General features: G+C 47.0%; 2 protein-coding genes and 1 long non-coding RNA gene across 3 annotated transcripts in view; 2 read left to right on the top strand and 1 right to left on the bottom strand.

The window, feature by feature from the left end:
• The window catches only part of MRPL38 (mitochondrial ribosomal protein L38), a 70,290-nt gene extending 66,263 nt beyond the window's left edge, over positions 1–4,027 (bottom strand). The window contains exon 1 of the mRNA XM_082271383.1: positions 3,955–4,027. Within this exon, the coding sequence (XP_082127509.1) occupies positions 3,955–4,018 (64 nt within the window). The 5' untranslated portion in view covers positions 4,019–4,027. The remainder of the gene's footprint in view (positions 1–3,954) is intronic.
• A 99-nt stretch (positions 4,028–4,126) lies between these two features.
• LOC309566780 lies at positions 4,127–15,063 on the top strand. Its single transcript, XR_014225898.1, has 3 exons — positions 4,127–4,209; positions 9,813–9,933; positions 14,955–15,063. It is a non-coding gene; the product is annotated as an uncharacterized lncRNA (long non-coding RNA).
• A 231-nt stretch (positions 15,064–15,294) lies between these two features.
• Positions 15,295–16,714, top strand: LOC309567057 (uncharacterized protein). The gene has a single exon (XM_082272380.1). It carries the CDS (start codon positions 15,464–15,466, stop codon positions 16,601–16,603), a length of 1,140 nt encoding a protein of 379 aa, XP_082128506.1. The 5' UTR covers positions 15,295–15,463; the 3' UTR covers positions 16,604–16,714.
• The last annotated feature ends 1,773 nt before the right edge of the window (positions 16,715–18,487 follow it).

The following is an 18,487-nucleotide window of genomic DNA, read 5'->3' on the forward strand; positions in this document are numbered from 1 at the left end:
ACAGCAGTACCAGCAGTACCCACAGCGGTACCAGCCAGAGTCAGCAGTACTCACAACAGTACCAGCCAGAACCAACAGTACCAGCCAGAACCAACAGTACTCACAGCAGTACCAGGCAGAACCAGAAGTACCCACAGCAGTACCAGTCAGAGTCAGCAGTACCCACAACAGTACCAGCCTGAGCCAGCAGTACCAGCCTGAGCCAGCAGTACCTACAGCAATACCAGCCAGCAGTACCCACAGCAGTACCAGCCTGAGCTAGCAGTACCCACAGCAGTACGAGCCAGCAGTACCAGCCTGCAGTACCCACAGCACAGTACCAGCCTGAGCCAGCAGTACCCACAGCACAGTACAAGCCAGCAGTACCAGCCAGCTGTACCCACCAGCAGTACCAGCCAGCTATACCCACCAGCAGTACCCACCAACAGTTCTTTTCAAAACTTACCACCACAAAGTCAACTGCGCTCCAGACTGACTGACGCCAACCTAGAAAAACAGTTGCGAGTAGCAACATCATCAATACCAGCTAACATCACACACCTCACCAAATAGAAGCAGTTGCAGCCATCACATTAGGGGTGAGTTAATTAAATGTTTGACCAAATATAACAGGCACATTTTTAAGTTGATAATTTTGTACGGCCCCCAAATGATTTTATAAATACCCAAATGGCCCTTGGCAGAAAAAAGGTTACCCACCCCGGATTTAGTCTGTAGGAAAGTTACAGAGTCCACAAACTATGGTATATATACCATACAGTAGGTTACCAAATGTATTGTGACGCCTGTCTTTACACACACAAACTTTAATGGCGTCCCAGTCTTCGTTCGTAGGGTTCAATATTGAGTTTGCCCACCCTTTGAGCAATAACAGCTTCAACTCTTCTGGGAAGGCTGTCCACAAGGTTTAGTAGTGTGTCTATGGGAATGTTTAACCATTCTTCCAGAAGAGCATTTGTGAGGTCAGGCACTGATGTGGACTAGAAGGCCTGGCTTGCAGTCTCCGCTCGCTCATCCATGTCTTTATGGACCTTGTTTGTGCAACCTCGGGATATTACTGGACATAGTGTATTTGCTTTTCCCGGTTTAGGTTGTATGTTTTGGGTATAGGCCTCAACCTGCTCTCCTCCTTCGTTTTTGTCTGGGATGGGGCTAGGCATAGGCAGGGTAAGCACCATGGTGCACATGGGTAATTTGTTTGTCTGTTTCATTTACCTTTGCTGCTCATTGGACGTCCCTATTGCGTCCAATTGCCCCTACTGACCTCAGAGTACTACTGTCCTCATTATGGCTTTGAAACAACACGTACGTGGCCTTAATTCCACATTTTCAAAGGGCTCTATTCTTCCAGTATGTTAAATGGCACCCCCCCCCCCCCCCCTATATATTTTTACTCCTAGAGATGCATCTTGTTGGCAGCAAACTCCTAGCACTTAAAAAGTCCTGGGTCCAAAAGGCCTTTCATGCAACATACTCCACGTTTGCTAGAGGGGTCTCAATATTAACAAGTGTTTTCCCTGTATAGTTGAGGAGATTTATATGGAGCCACAAGGAAAATATTTTATAATCGTATTTGCGTTGTGGTGTACACGATTATTACTGCCCTCCCCCCCAAAAAAAGAATCAATTCCTTAAAATGACTCCATAATCTGCGTCAGTTGGATGTCGGACTGTCCTTTTCTTTCCAGTAATGGAATGTAGGTGGGCACTGCTATGTTAACAAGTACAATGCAGAACCAGCTGTCCTGTTAATCAGGATGCAATATGCATGCTGCTACTGCATAAAAAGTTGGGAGCAAACAGCGCCTCGGCGTCGCTGTAATGGGGGGGGGGGGGCAAAGAGCGTCCCGTCGTTAGTGTCACAGGTGGGGGGGCAAAGAGCGTCCCATCGTCAGTGTCACGGGGGGGGGGGGGGGCAAAGAGCGTCCCGTCGTCAGTGTCATGGGGGGAAGGCAAACAGCGTCCCGTCGTCAGTGTCACGGGGGGGGGGAGAAACAGCGTGCTGGCGTCGGCGTCACAGGGGGGCATACAGTGTCCCGTCGTCAGTGTCATGGGGGGGCAAACAGCATGCTGGCGTCAGCGTCACGGGGGGGGGGGGGGGGGGGATGGCAAACAGTGTCCAGTCATTAGTCTCACGGGGGGGCAAACAGCACTCTGCCGTCTGTGTCACGGGGGGGGGGGGGGGGGGGGCAAACAGCGTCCTGCTATCGCTGTTAGCGGGGGGGGGGTCAAACGAGCGCCTCTTTGTCTGTGTCACTGGTGAAAATAGGGGTGCCATAGTGGGTATCAAACTGTAATTCCTCACTGACCGGCGTTGGTCTTTGCAGGTGTGAACAGTGGTGTATTTAGGTTTTGTGCTGCCCTAGGCCTGACTAAACTTGTGCACCCCCTAATTTAATTATGACCCACCTCTTTCTGCCAAGGCCACACCCCTTCCTGTTTATTACCCGCCCTGTAATCTGTAAACCACAGACCACAACCACAGTCTATCAGTGCCAACCAGGGCAGCCTCATTAGTTCCCATAAGTTCAGCCTCATTAGTGCCCATCAGTGCTGCCTTATCAGTTCAGCCTCATTAGTGCCCATCAGCGCAGTTTATCAGTACCCACCATTGCTGCCTCATCAGTGGCCATCAGAGCAGCATATTAGTGCCCAACAGTGCAGCATATCAGTGCCCATCAGTGAAGCCTTATGTCACTGGATTAGTAAGATTACTCCTTTCTTTCAAGATATTTGGACTTGTGTTTGCTGCCACTGATTGTAATCATAGGATTATTTCACTTATTTGTATAATAAATAGGAAGTCCATAGTCATTATACAAATAAGTGAAATAATCAGTGGCAACAAATATCTAAATATCTTATAAGAAAAGAGTAATCTTACTAATCCAGTGACATATTGCAATAGGCAAGTCCAAAATATTATTGAAATCGTATACAATTAAAAGTCTTCATTGTATATTATGCAATTCAGTATGTTCGCTAAAGGACAAGGATGTTTAGACCCCGTTCACACTGGGGCGACCTGGTCGCCTGCCATAGAGAAGCTGTGAACCCATTCTAATAGGAGCGACACAAGTCGCTCCGACTTAGAAAAAGCGTCTTTGGGGCGACCCGGAGCGACCTGCATAGACTTCAATGTTAAGAAGTCCGTGCCGGCCGCTCCGAGGTCGCCCCGGCAAGTAGCGTCGCCCCAGTATGAACGGGGTCTTAAAGAAATGAAATTATATTATTTACATGATGCCCGCCATACCTGGGGGCGGAGGAGGGTAGGCGGAGCATTAGTCTGCAGTGCCACACTTATTAGCATTGGCAGGCATCGGGTCAGTTGTATTAAGTGTGGTCGGCGGCCTGCCCGAATGTCCTGATCGGCTGGTATTATCATACCGGCAGGTAGCAGTGTGACCGCTTTATGGGGGTGCCAGAGACTGATTTGCCTCTTGGACCCTGCCCTCTGGCCCAATTCGCCCCATAAGACTGTCACTTTACTAAAAAAAGTAGCGCAAACCGGCGGGGACTCTTTTCGTGTGAGAGCTGGGAGGAGGCTGTTTTTTTCCCTGCGGGGGAGCAGCTTTTTTGCTGCCCCCACCCTGCCAAGTGCTGGCCTAGGCCAGGGATAGGCAAACTGTGGCCCTCCAGTTGTTGCAGAACTACAAGTCCCATGAGGCATAGCAAGATTCTGAAAGCCACAAGCATGACACCCAGAGGCAGAGGCATGATGGGACATGTAGTTTTGCAACAGCTGGAGTGCCACAGTTTGCATGTCCCTGGCCTAGGCCAAGATACAGCACTGGGTGTGAAGTAAGCTCCTATCGCTATCCCTAGTCTGTTCATATACTACTATGCACAGGTCTATACTATGAATCCTATAATCACACATATAATGCGGACTACAGCTCCACCCTGCTATGTAATCCACTGCCCGAACAGTCCGTAGAGCAAATCTCTGATTACCCGCCGTACTGATCATCCTCCCTGACACCGGTCTCCTCATCACTCTCACCAAGGGCGCCGCCATCTTTCCTGTCACCCCGCACAGCTCACTGATTGAATGGGCGTGGTTACAACACACGCTATGCTAGGTGGGTGGGGCTATGGAGAGGAGCCTTTCGTTGACTCCTGTAGGCGTGGCTGTACTGCGGTCACGTGGGAGATGTGATGGTGGGGTCCAGGTTGCCGGTGGGAGAGCCGCTGTCCTTGTATGTGGAGGTGAGCGGTGTATATATACAGTGTGCTGTGGAATGTCCATGGAATGAGATTGTGGGTGTCAGCAGCGTGTGACATTTCCTTGCGGAGAGCAGACATGCACAGAAGCTGTATTGTTGTTGCTGTGTGTCTCTCTTTGTGGAGGAATCCCCCCTTTCCTCACCCTGTGCATGCTGGAAACGGCAAAGACGTCCCAATACCTCCTCAGTAGGTCCCTGCAAGTCCGTTTATCTATTCCTATGCCGTTAGCTTTTGCAGCTGTGACACCAAGCGCCCCATGGTGTCACCCCACCCCCTCCTCCTTTCTCCTGCCTGTGTTCTGTGCTGTGGGGGTGGGGTACACTGTGTTCTATGCTGTGGGGGTGGGGTACAGCAGAGCTGGCCTCGATCTCCAATATGAGGAGCCATAGTAATAGGAGGCCACATAGTCCTCACACTGCTGCTATGAGAGTGCATCAGGAGGGCCCAGCCATAGGATAACCCAGGAGGAGTGGAGGTTTAGGTAAGTAAAAAGGGTATTCCAGTGATCAGAGGGGATTGTTTGTTACCCAGTGTAAATAAAGCTGGGTACACTTAAAGGTTTTTTTTTTTTTTTCCTGTTCACCCTAGTGGGCTGGTCACCATACAAAGGGCCGATTCACACAGACATGCGCTAAAATGCATGTACACTTCCATCCGTTCTGGCTGCGATTTAATGTCTGCTGACATGCGTTTTACCACAATGTAACGTCATGGTGTTAATAGGAAAAATTGGAAATTGTTTTTCAGATGTCCTTCCATTTATCTGCGTTTTACAGCTGCGCTAAAACGCACCGGTGTGAATTGGACCTAAGTGATGTTAGTGTGGTGATCTACCCCACCAGGGTGGCACCGCTTGCCGCATTTTTACATTGTTACTTTGACGTTAAATACCGACTTATGGCAGCAGATCGCTGCTGCCATAACCCCGGTATTTTATTTTTTTTTAAACGGCAGGCGGTCCACTTTAGCATAAAAAAGATGGTCCCAGCAGCGGATTCGCAGCAGGATCACTTTTATTGTCGGCGGGAGAGGTACCCCCTACCGCTTACCGGTTTTCCCCACTTACTGGTGCCGTCAGTAGCTAGGAAACAGATCCGGTGTAACGTTAGAAAAACCTACCCGTGAGAAATGCATACCCATGTCACTTCCTGTCAAGATCAGCTGAGCAGCGTAGCAGTGCGCATGCTCACAGCCTGAGGGCCTGACAAGTGCGCATGCTTGGAGGGTATGGTTTTATCACGGTAGTGTGTGTAATGTTACACTTGCAGCGGTTACATTAAAACAGCTGGGCTGCAACATGAGTCATCTCCGCTCCTATCCCTGGCACTTCCCTGATCTCGGCTAGTAAATGTAAAAGCGGCGGCGGGTGTACAGGGAGTGCAGAATTATTAGGCAAATGAGTATTTTGACCACATCATCCTCTTTATGCATGTTGTCTTACTCCAAGCTGTATAGGCTCGAAAGCCTACTACCAATTAAGCATATTAGGTGATGTGCATCTCTGTAATGAGAAGGGGTGTGGTCTAATGACATCAACACCCTATATCAGGCGTGCATAATTATTAGGCAACTTCCTTTCCTTGGGCAAAATGGGTCAAAAGAAGGACTTGACAGGCTCAGAAAAGTCAAAAATAGTGAGATATCTTGCAGAGGGATGCAGCACTCTTAAAATTGCAAAGCTTCTGAAGCGTGATCATCGAACAATCAAGCATTTCATTCAAAATAGTCAACAGGGTCGCAAGAAGCGTGTGGAAAAACCAAGGCGCAAAATAACAGCCCATGAACTGAGAAAAGTCAAGCGTGCAGCTGCCAAGATGCCACTTGCCACCAGTTTGGCCATATTTCAGAGCTGCAACATCACTGGAGTGCCCAAAAGCACAAGGTGTGCAATACTCAGAGACATGGCCAAGGTAAGAAAGGCTGAAAGACGACCACCACTGAACAAGACACACAAGCTGAAACGTCAAGACTGGGCCAAGAAATATCTCAAGACTGATTTTTCAAAGGTTTTATGGATTGATGAAATGAGAGTGAGTCTTGATGGGCCAGATGGATGGGCCCGTGGCTGGATTGGTAAAGGGCAGAGAGCTCCAGTCCGACTCAGACGCCAGTAAGGTGGAGGTGGAGTACTGGTTTGGGCTGGTATCATCAAAGATGAGCTTGTGGGGCCTTTTCGGGTTGAGGATGGAGTCAAGCTCAACTCCCAGTCCTACTGCCAGTTTCTGGAAGACACCTTCTTCAAGCAGTGGTACAGGAAGAAGTCTGCATCCTTCAAGAAAAACATGATTTTCATGCAGGACAATGCTCCATCACACGCGTCCAAGTACTCCACAGCGTGGCTGGCAAGAAAGGGTATAAAAGAAGAAAAGCTAATGACATGGCCTCCTTGTTCACCTGATCTGAACCCCATTGAGAACCTGTGGTCCATCATCAAATGTGAGATATACAAGGAGGGAAAAGAGTACACCTCTCTGAACAGTGTCTGGGAGGCTGTGGTTGCTGCTGCACGCAATGTTGATGGTGAACAGATCAAAACACTGACAGAAATCATGGATGGCAGGCTTTTGAGTGTCCTTGCAAAGAATGGTGGCTATATTGGTCACTGATTTGTTTTTGAATGTCAGAAATGTATATTTGTGAATGTTGAGATGTTATATTGGTTTCACTGGTAAAAATAAATAATTGAAATGGGTATACTGTATATTTGATTTTTGTTAAGTTGCCTAATAATTATGCACAGTAATAGTCACCTGCACACACAGATATCCCCCTAAAATAGCTAAAACTAAAAACAAACTAAAAACTACTTCCAAAAATAGTCAGCTTTGATATTAATGAGTTTTTTGCGTTCATTGAGAACATGGTTGTTCAATAATAAAATGAATCCTCAAAAATACTCATTTGCCTAATAATTCTGCACTCCCTGTATGAAATCTAAATCACGAAGATCTCGGCTCCGTGATCCGCTTTTACATTTAGTAGCCGACATCAGGGAAGGAGCGGAGATGACTCATATTGCAGCCCAGCTGTTTTAATGTAACCGCCGCAAGTGTAACGTTACACACACTACTGTGATAAATCCATACCCTCCGAGCATGCGCACTTGTTAGGCCCTCAGCTGTTCAATGAGTTAGGTGCACCGGAAGTGACGAGGGTAGGCATTTCTCACGGGGTAGGTTATTCTCACGGAACACCGGTCCGATGGAGTCCTAGGCAGGAAGTCGAGTGAGGGCAAGATGGCCCCCACTCAACTCTATGGCCTTGGAGGACCAGAGTGACGTCATACTTCTCTTTCTCCCAACGGCATTAAAGGACCCATCTTTTTTTCTTGCAGATAAAAAATTATCTAAATTTTTTTTTTTTTTTAAAGCTGAGTTTTGCCTCCCCCTCCAAAAATTAAAACTCAGCAGCTACACATACTGTAGCTGCTGACTTTTAACCGCTTGCCGACTGCTCACAGTATATTTACTGCGGCAGTCAGCCCCTCACAGGCAGAGTGACGTAGGTCTACGTCGCTCGCCTGTGAGGCTCTGGGGAGCGAGCCCGCGCGGTCACGGACCCCCCCCGCGCGTGTGACCAGCGGACCCGATGTCTGCCGGTCACTCGGCGATCGGCGGGGGAGAGGGAGAATGTCAGGCAGCTTGTGTAAACAAGCCACCTGTCATTCTCCTCGCTGTAAAGACACTGATCACACGGATCTAGTATGTAGATCCGTTGATCAGTGTCCTTACAGCTCAAGCCACAGCCAATCACAGTAGAAAGCACGCCCCTAGGGATACACACAGCCCCCTCCCTCCCAAATAAAGTTAACCCCTTCACTACCAGTGTATTTTTACAGTAACCGTGCATATGTATAGCACTGATTACTGTAGAAATGTCACTGGTAACCCCAAAAGTGTCAAAAATGTCAGTCAAGGGTCCGATCTGTCCGCCGCAATGTCGCAGTACCGCAAAAAAAATCGCAGATCGCCGCCATTACACGTTAAAAAAAAAACAACAAAAATCTTTCCCTTTGTTAGTAAACGCGATAACTTTTGCGCAAACCAATCAAAATACGCTTTTTGCGTTTTTTTTTTTTTTTTTACCAAACATAGGTAGCATAAAACAAATTGGCCGAAAATGTTAAAAAATTTTGATTTTTACATTTTTTTTTGGGGGGAATTTCATATAAAAAAATGTGAAAAATATTATTTTTGCAAAATGTACGCTCCTTTTTTTGTTTATAGCGCAAAAAGTAAAAATCGCACGGGTGATCAAATACCACCAAAAGAAAGCTCTGTTTGTGGGGAAAAAAAGGACGTCAAATTTGTTTAGGTACAGCGTTGCACGACCGCGCAATTGTCCGTTAAAGTCACGCAGTGCCAAATCGCAAAATACCCCCTGGTCGTTTAGCAGGAAAATCCTCCGGGGCTTAAGTGGTTAATATTAGATCACTTACCTGTCCTGGAGTCCAGCGATGTCAGCACCGCAGCTGATGTTTCCATCGGCTGTCGGGTGCTCCGGCCGCCATTGCCGGTGTAACGTTAGAAAACCATACCTCGTTAGAATTCCATACCCTCGTCACTTCCTGTCAGAAACAGCTGAGCAGCGTAGCAGTGCGCATGCTCAGAGCCCCGGATACATCATTGAACAGCAGAGAAGTGGACAAGTGCGCATGCTCGGAGGGTATGAAATTATCACGGTAGTGTGTGTAATGTTATACTTGCGGCGGTTACTTTAAAACAGTTCGGCTGCAACATGGGTCATCTCCGCTCCTATCCCTGTCACTTCCCAGATGTCGGCTACTAAATATAAAAGCAGCGGCGGGTGTATGAAATAAGATGTTGGCTCCGTGATCCGCTTTTATATTTATTAGCCGAGATCAGGGAAGTGACAGGGATAGGAGCGGAGATGACCCATGTTGCAGAGGAGCTGTTTTAATGTAACGGCGGCAAGTGTAACGTTACACACACTACTGTGATAAATCCATACCCTCCATAGGTGCACCGGAAGTGACGAGGGTATGGTTTTCTCACGGGTATGGTTTTTTCACGGAACACCGGTCTGGGAACTTGGCAGTGAAGCCTTGCGGCTTCACGGGCGGGTCCCTACTGCGCATGCGCGAAGCAGGTACCTGTTCCACCTTGAAAGGTGCCAAATGTGGCACCGGAGGGGGGGGGGGGAAACAAAAGCGCAGAAGTTTCACTTTTGGGTGGAACTCCGCTTTAAGGGTAGATGTGAGATCTGAGGTCTTTCCGTTAGAGCGAGAGCAATAATTCTAGTCCTAGACTCCTCTGTAACTCTAAACCTGTAACTTGTAGACATTTTTTAAACCGTTACCAATGGAGTTTGGTAATGTACCAACGTTTGTCGCCATTCTACCAGCGTGTGCAATTTTGAAGCATGATAGGTTGGGTATCAATTTAAAATTCAGTCAGCTTTTCTTTGCTGTTATTGGGGGGGGGGGGGGAGTATAATCTAAAAGGAATATAAGGTGAGTTCAGGATATATTTGGATGAGGCATAATATCGCCTCTCTCATGCAACTTTTCTCTTCCCCAAAGAGTGCCATTTTTGCCATTCCAAAAATTTTCTTTGCTTACACAGGCCTGCAATCCCAAGACATTCAGAAGAAAAAGACGCACTTCCCTGAAACATCACCGTGACTGATTCACCCGAGAGGCTGTGGAGCACATAGCTGATGATAATCCTCTCAAACACCCTCATGGTGAGTAACATTACTAGGGCTGCAACAAATTATTATTTTCATAATCGATTCGTTGCTCGATTTTTTTACCAGTGTTTCCCAATTAATATTTCCCGTGGAACCCTGACGTGGTATAGCAAAAATTTGAAACCCCAACAAAAAAATGTGTGCTGTAGAGTAGCGCAGCCAAACCTTTCAATGAGCACAGTGTAATGCTCTCTTTTGCTGGCAAATTCTTTTTATACCTGGTAAGCACTGCCCCTTCACAGCCCCCTTCACAGCACTGCCACCTGCACATTCCCCCCAGAGCACTGTCCCCTTCACATCCACCACACACACCGCACTGCCCCCTAAACATCTCTCTCCCCCCCCCCCCTGCACTGTCTCCCTCCACATCCTCCCCCCCCCCCCCCCCCACGCAGAGCACTGTCCTCTTCACACCCCCCCCCCCCACACACACAGCACTGTCTCCCTCCACATCCCCCCCCCCCACGCACTGCACTGTCCTCTTCACACCCCCCCCCCCCACAGCACTGCCCCTTCCAATAACCACACACACAGCACTGTCCCCTTCACATTCCCCCCCCCCCCACACACACACAGCACTGTCTCCCTACACATCCCCCCCCCCCCCCACAACAGTGTCCCCTTCACATCCCCCCCGACAGCACTGCCCCCTTTACACCCCCTCCACAGCACTGCCCCCTTTACACCCCCCCACAGCACTGCCCCTTCCCCCCCCCCCCCACAGCACTGCCCCTATACATCCCACGCCCACAGCACTGCCCCTTCCGAACCCACACACACAGCACTGTCCCTTCACATCTCTCAGACCCCCCCCCCCCCCCACAAACTCACAGCACTGTCCTCTTCGCACTGCCCCTTCCAATCCCATACACACACACAGCACTGCCCCCTTCACCCCCCCCCCCACAGCACTGTCGCCCTTCACATCCCCCGCCCCACAACAGTGCCCCCTTCACATCCCCCCCCCCCACAGCACTCCCCCTTCAAATCGCCCCCCCCCCACAGCACTCCCCCTTCACATCTACCCCCAGCACACTGACACCTTCACATCCCCCCCCCACAACAGTGTCCCCTTCACATCTTCCCTCACATCCCCCCCGCCCCCACAGCACTTTCTCCCGTTACACCCCCCCCCCCACACACACACACACGTGTCCCCTTCACATCCCCCCCCCCCCCCACAGCCCCCTTCACAGCACAGCCCCCTTCACAGCACTGCCCCTTCCAATCCCCCCCCCCCCCCACACACACAGCACTGTCTCCCTTCACATCCCCCCTCCCCCACAGCACTGTCTCCCTTCACATCCCCCCCACAGCACTGTCTCCCTTTACACCCCCCCCCCCACAGCACTGCCCCCTATACATCCCACAGCCACAGCACTGCCCCTTCCAAACACACACACACACACACAGCACTGCCCCCTTCACATCCCCCCCAGAGCACTGTCCCCTTCGCACTGCCCCTTCCAATCCCATACACACACACACACACACACACACAGGTTGAACTGGATGGACTATTGTCTTTATTCAACCTCACCTACTATGTAACTGTGTTACATAGATGTAACTATGTAACACAGCACTGCCCCTTCACCTCCCCCCCCCCTTACAGCACTGTCTCCCTTCACATCCCCTGCCCCCCAACAGTGTCCCCTTTACACCCCCCCCACAGAATTCCCCCTTACATCGCCCCCCCCCCCACAGCACTCCCCCTTCACATCTCCCCCAGCGCATTGACACCTTCACATCCCCCCCACAACAGTGTCCCCTTCACGTCTCCTCTCACACCCCCCCCCCACAGCACTTTCTCCCGTTACAACACCCCCCCACCAGCACTTTCTCCTGTTACATCCCCCCCACACAAGTGTCCCCTTCACACACCCCCCCCTCCCCCCACACCACTGCCCCCTTTACATGACCCTGCTTCCCATCCTTCACAAGTTCACAGCCATGTCCTTTCCTCCATGCACTCTCCTGGAACCTTACACAGAGTGAGGAGAAAGAGATGGGACAATCCTGAACTGAAGGCAGAGACACAGCAGCACTGGATGGAACGAGGGAGCTGCCGGGTTAACCTTTCATATTAGCAAGCTGGTGATTGGTTGCTAGGACCACCTCCTAGCAGCCAATTGCCTCCTGGTTGCTGTGAAAAATTCATTCAGGCAGCTGCCTCAGTGCTGGTCCCGCCCCCAGTCCAGAATTGTCCCGCCCATCTTATGAGATCGTGGTTGCGCGATCTCTGCTTTTTCCGACCTTCCGGAAAAAGCAGGTAGCGGCGGCCATCTTTGATGTGGCAAAATGACGCGGAACTCCAATTTTGTTAGGGTTCCGCGGAACACCAATTGGGAAATGCTGTTTTAGACTAATCAAAAAAAAAAACTTGGAGAGGGTGGGAGCTGAATCAGACTCCCTTGTGATAGACAGGTAGCTGGATATAAGTTAAATGCAACTGTTGTCACTAAGACATTTAGAAGCAGCAGCATGCTTTTTATATCACCTGTCAAGAAGAGGTTAGAAAACTAAAATAAGCCCTTCTATCGTACAAAAACAGCAGATAATCACTACTGTAAACGTGTGTGTGTGTGTGTGTGTGTGTGAGAATAAATACACACACACACACACACACGTATTGAACATGTTGCCATATTTCAAGGTAAATAGATTTCTAAAGGATCTATTGACATGAAATTTTTACTACATGTCTGTAACAACCCACGCAATCCATACATACAAAGAAACCAAAACAAATAAGTTCAGAAATTTATGTGTAATAAAATTGAATGTCAAAGGGATAAAGTATTGAACACATGAAGAAAGAGAGGTGCAAAAAGGCATGAAAAGCCAAGACACCAGCTAAAATCTATCAGTAATTACAAAGCAATCCTGCCCCTTGTCAGTGCAAATTAATATTAGCTGGTTCAGTCTCAACTGATGGCCTATAAAAAGGTGTCTCATTACCAACACAACACAAACCTCTCATGATGGGTAAAAGCAAAAAACTCTCTCGAGACCATCGCAACCTTATTGTTGCAAAACATACTGATGGCATTGGTTACAGAAGGATTTCTAAACTTCTAAATGTTCCAGTGAGCACTGTTGGGGCCATATTCCAGGAGTGTAAAGAACATCATTTCACCATAGACTGGCCACGCCCAGGTGCTCAAGATTTCTGGAATGAACCTGAGTAATGCATGCAACTAGTTTCCCTATACAGGAGGCATCTTTAAGCGGTTATTACCAACAAAGAATTTTGTATGAAATCTAAAATTTGTTGGCGTGTTTTAATACTTTTCCCCGCTGTCATTCCATTTTATTACACATAACCTAATTTCTAAACTCTTTTGTTTTTTGGTTTCTTCGTATGTATGGATTGCATGGGTCAGCGTGGAAATTGTATGTCAATAGTGCCTTTAGAAATACATTTACCTAGAAAAATGGTGACGTGTTTAATACTTATTTTACCCACTGTGTGTGTATGTATATTTATATATTCACACGCACAAACCCATTTTATAGTAGTGATTATCTGCTGTTTTTTTAAGCGTGTGTGTGTGTGTGTGTGTGTGTGTGTATGTATGTATGTATATATAGTCTTATTTATATAGCTTCCCTGACTCAAAAGTTTACATACCCTGGTGATTTTGGCCTGCTAACATGGACACAAGTTGACACAAAGGGGTTTGAATGGCTATTAAAGGTAACCATCCTCACCTGTGATCTGTTTTCTTGTAATTAGTGTGTGTGTGTGTGTGTGTGTGTGTGTATAAAAGGTCAATGAGTTTCTGGACTCCTGACAGACCCTTGCATTTTTCACCCAGTGCTGCACTGACGTTTCTGGATTCTGAGTCATGGGGAAAGCAAAATAATTGTCAAAGGATCTGCGGGAAAAGGTAGTTGAACTGTATAAAACAGGAAAGGCATATAAAAAGATATCCAAGGAACTGAGACTGCCAATCAGCAGTGTTCAAACTCTAATCAAGAAGTGTAAAATTAGGAGTTCTATTGAAACCAAACCACGGTCGGGTAAGCCAACTAATATTTCCAATTGTTCGGGATGCAAAGACAAACCCACAAATAATTTCAGGTGAAATACAGGGCTCTCTGAAAACATGTGGTGTGGCTGTATTCAAGATGCACAATAAGGGGATGGGCTGCATGGTCGAGTCGCCAGAAGAAAGCCTTCACATGTCAGCGTATGGATCGCGGGCAGAATCGCAGAGATTCCGCCCACGCTCCAGAGATCGTTGCAAATCGCAGGACGCCTGTGCGTTGCCCGTGATTTGCAATAGCACCCCAAACGCTGAGCGATGTTGCCGCAATTTCCGCCTGCCGAATCGCGGTAACATTGCGCAAAAAAATATCGCGGGACCCAATACGCTCCAAAGAAGCTCTTGTACTTTTTTGGGCGTAATGCGTCCCGCAATTTTTTTTTTTTTGCGCGATGTTACAGCGATTCGGCAGGCGGAAATCGCGGCAACATCGCTCAGCGTTTGGGGTGCTATTGCAAATCACGGGCAACGCACAGGCGTCCCGCGATTTGCAACGATCTCCGGATCGCGGGCGGAATGGCGGCGGTTCTGCCCGCGATCCATACGCTGACATGTGAATGCAGCCTTACTATGCAAATGCCACAAAGTATCCTGCTTGCAATACGCCAAACAGCACAGAGACAAACCTCAAACCTTCTGGCACAAAGTTATTTGGAATGATGGGACCAAAATTTGAGCTTTTTGGCCACAACCATAAACACTACATTTGGAGAGGAGTCAGCAAGGCCTATGATGAAAGGTACATTCCTACTGTGAAACACAGAGGTGGGTCGCTGATGTTTTGGGGATGTGTGAGCTACAAAGGCACAGGAAATTTGGTCAGAATTGATGGCAAGATGAATGCAGTATGTTACAGGTGCTGTTTGGCACAAAATAAATACCAAGTTCTTTTATGTGACATGTCTTCCCCCCTAAAGTTGATATTGTTTTTGTTTAATTAAAAATGTTGCCTTTCATATTCAGGTCAATGAACCAAAGACTACAAGAAGGAAGAGGGCTACTTCCTGATACATTGCGGTGACCATGTCCCACAAAAGAGGCTTTTAAGCGCACGCATGACGCTACTTTTCCCCAAGTGGATCTCAAGGTGGGTATCCAATTGCTTTAATCATGCAGCTTCTAATTTCCCAAATCTGTGCATTTTTATACGTTTCTAATTACGTTGTTATTTCTTGAACAGTTTTTTGGGGAGAAAAAAAAACTACCGCACTTGAAAATCTTTTAGTTCAGTATGCTGAAGAAAATGTAGTGACCACAAAAAGTGACCAAAGAATACTTGGCATCATATTCAAGCAGCATATCAAGTAAATTATCATATGTGTCATCCGTTTCTACAAGGATCAATTTTTTAAATTTTTTTTATTTTACTACACATTGCCTTTTCTTGCACAACTTAAAGCAGAAGAAACATAACTAAAGGGGATATTACAAGATAACACTATCTGGCCAATAGAATCCACAAATAGATCAATATGCCTTCATGTATAGTGGCAACATGTCATTCACATTGGAGAAGAAAGGAACCTAATTTGAAGTTTCATGTTTTTCCCAGGGACAAAGAACGTATAAGAATATGGCTTAGGAATACTGGACAGTTTGAGGAGAATGACCTAGATAAAGCGGTTTCAAAAATCATAGAAGGGAAGCAAAATGATTCTTATCGAATGTGTTCCAAACATTTTTCTTCAGATATGTACCACCAGGTTGGCAGTAAAATTTTATTGAAGAAAGATGCTATCCCAAACATGTTTTTCATTGTTTATAATAATAGTGAAATTATTGATGATTTGGATGATGTTGCTGCAAAGAGACATTGTGCAGAAGTAAGCACATTTCACACTGCTAAAGTTCTGGATAAATCTTTTTCCTTTGCCAATGATCACACTCTCAATGTTACAATTAAACGTGAAATTAGTGATGATCCAGATGATGATCTTCCAAACAGACATTGTGCAGAAGCAAGCACATTTCACGCTGCCAAAGTTCTGAATACATTTTCCCCTGCCAATGATCACATTCTCAATGTCATTATTAAAAGTGAAAATAGTGGTGATCCAGATGATGATAATCCAAAGAAGCATTGTGCCCAAATGAGCACCGTACATGCTGCCGAAGTTATGGATAAATCTTGCCTTACAAATGACCTCAATGTTACTATTAAAAGTGAAAGTAGTGACGATCTAGATGATGATGATGATGATTATACTACAGAGGGGCATTGTGCAGAAGAAAGCACAATTCATACTGCTAAAGTTCAGGATAAGTCCTCTTTCCTTGCTGATGATCACTCTCCATGGCATTCTCTGAATTCTTCATCACTGACAAACGCATGTCCTAATTCTACCGAGAATATGTTCATGGTTGCCAATGCTGTCAGAACGTCAACGCCTAACCTGTTTGGAAGACCCAAAAAAAGATTTAGAGTATCAAGAGGCATAATGGTCAATATAAATGTCCAAACCAAGAACAAAAAAAGTGGTACTTTACCATTGTTTGGATGTAAAAATAAAGAAACACAACATTGTCCTCTAACTGCAGAAGTTGGTATTCAGTGTACTTTATTAACTGATAAGGCCACTGATGTGGCCCAAAACAAAACTTCAATTATATAGTAGTCTGATGAAGAACACCTTGGAACAATACACAGGCAGCATACAAAACCTATCTCTGATCGTACCACATGGCAGAGTATTTGGAGAAACTGTCAATTTCAGACAGAGTAGAAGAGTCTTGCATTGACATCCAACTTGACTGATGGCAATTACGAAAGTTAAAATTGCCTCTAACAAATCTTTGTTAGAAGAAGCAGAACTAGATTCCATCAGTAACCGCAATGAATAATTCTAAAGCCTCTCAGGATGACCAGTTGTACTTTCTGCTATTTTCAGTAAGGAAAGAAAATTGTCTTAAGCATACTTTTGCAAATGGGAATTTGTGATGTTAACAAATGCAGTGTTTTAAATTGAAAAAAGGTCAAAGAGCACCTCTGGTTGTTCATTTTTAAAATTCCGCTTTCTCTCTCTTTCCTTTCCTAGTGAAGGGCTAAGGCCCCTTTCACACTTGATTGACCCCATGATTTCCAATGAGTACCATTTTATATCTGTTCGACTTTAAAGTAGTCCCTGCACTACTTTGGTCTCACTTTGATGCGACTTCAGGTCCATAGACCTAAAGATTACACAGGTATTGCTTCAAGTCGCTTGACTTTCAAGTCGTACAAGTGTGAAAGGGGCTTTTGGTGTACAAGGTTTACTCACATTTTTTTTTTCCCTCTGTCTCCCAGTGACCTGGTGATCTCATCCTGGTTCTGTTGGTTCTTCAGAAACTCCACTTTGAAAATCGTCCTGCTCACAGGGTTGCTTTCCTCGACCTCCCCTGTATGAAGCAAGTTTGTTTGCAGCCTTAAATTGTAAAGAACTTTTCACATGCTGCACAGAGTAAAGGCTGGTTTAAGGCCTGAGGGCCTATTTCCCTTCAAGTGTAGGCTTTGTTGAACCCACAATTTACTTTTTTTGTTTTTGTGGACCTTCTGCACTTAGTTTGCTGTTTTTGCCTATCCATTGGCTGAAATACATTCTCTATAGTTCATTGACAGACGCAGCTTCATATCTTCTTAGACCATTGAGTTATGCTCCTCCCATCAGGAATAGAACACTAGGCAGGAAAAAGCTTTACCACGCCTATGGGGCTGTTCCTGTAGGCATAACCCCCACACACTCTGCTACAGCACTTTGTTTGTTTCTGCCTAGTTTAGGAGTAGGACTTGGTTCCCTGCTGGGACTTCGGTCTCAGCTATTTAAAAGGGAAATTTTTGTTATATATAATTATTATTTACTAGTTTACAGTTCCTGGAGAACTACAAGCAACAGCCAGCTGGGGTTCCGATTGGATAACCTAGATCCTTAAGGTCTCCCAGTCTGTCGAGCGAGCGTGAGCAGGTTATCGTCCAGCACAGGCCTCGCCACGACAGAGCCCCAATGGATGGAGACAAGCCTGGGAGTGGACCTTCTCACTGGGATGTGATAACCTGAAAGGTCCTGAGCGTAACCCCTGGCTGACCACACCCCCACCCCAGGTGGGAGGTGGTCTGTTTGGAGTGGCGCTCACTTGGTACCGTGGTATAGTGAGTAATGCCTCTCGGACATACCAGGCCCCCTCCCCCAGTTACCCCCCCCCCCCCCCCAGTGGGATCCAACCTTGGGGGGCAGTATTATTACGGCCGCTGCATCGTTCCTGTGGGCGGACGACCTGGTGGGATCTTTTTGTTAAGGACCTTCCGATGCCACTTGTCTTGGAACCCCCCCCCCCCCCTCGAGGGTCCGTGGGGGCCGCCATTTTACTTTCGATTCATACTCATTATTTTCCATTGACAATGTATGGGCAGCCATTTTCTGTTAGTTCCCCATAGGAATGCATGGGGCGGCCATTTTCTTGTAGTCCAGATCACTGGACAGGCAGCAGGCATGGCACATTTGATCTTGCAATGACCCAGGCAT

The sequence above is a fragment of the Pelophylax lessonae genome, assembly GCF_965119305.1.
Source record: "Pelophylax lessonae genome assembly, chromosome: 11".
Classification (NCBI taxonomy): Eukaryota; Metazoa; Chordata; class Amphibia; order Anura; family Ranidae; genus Pelophylax; species Pelophylax lessonae.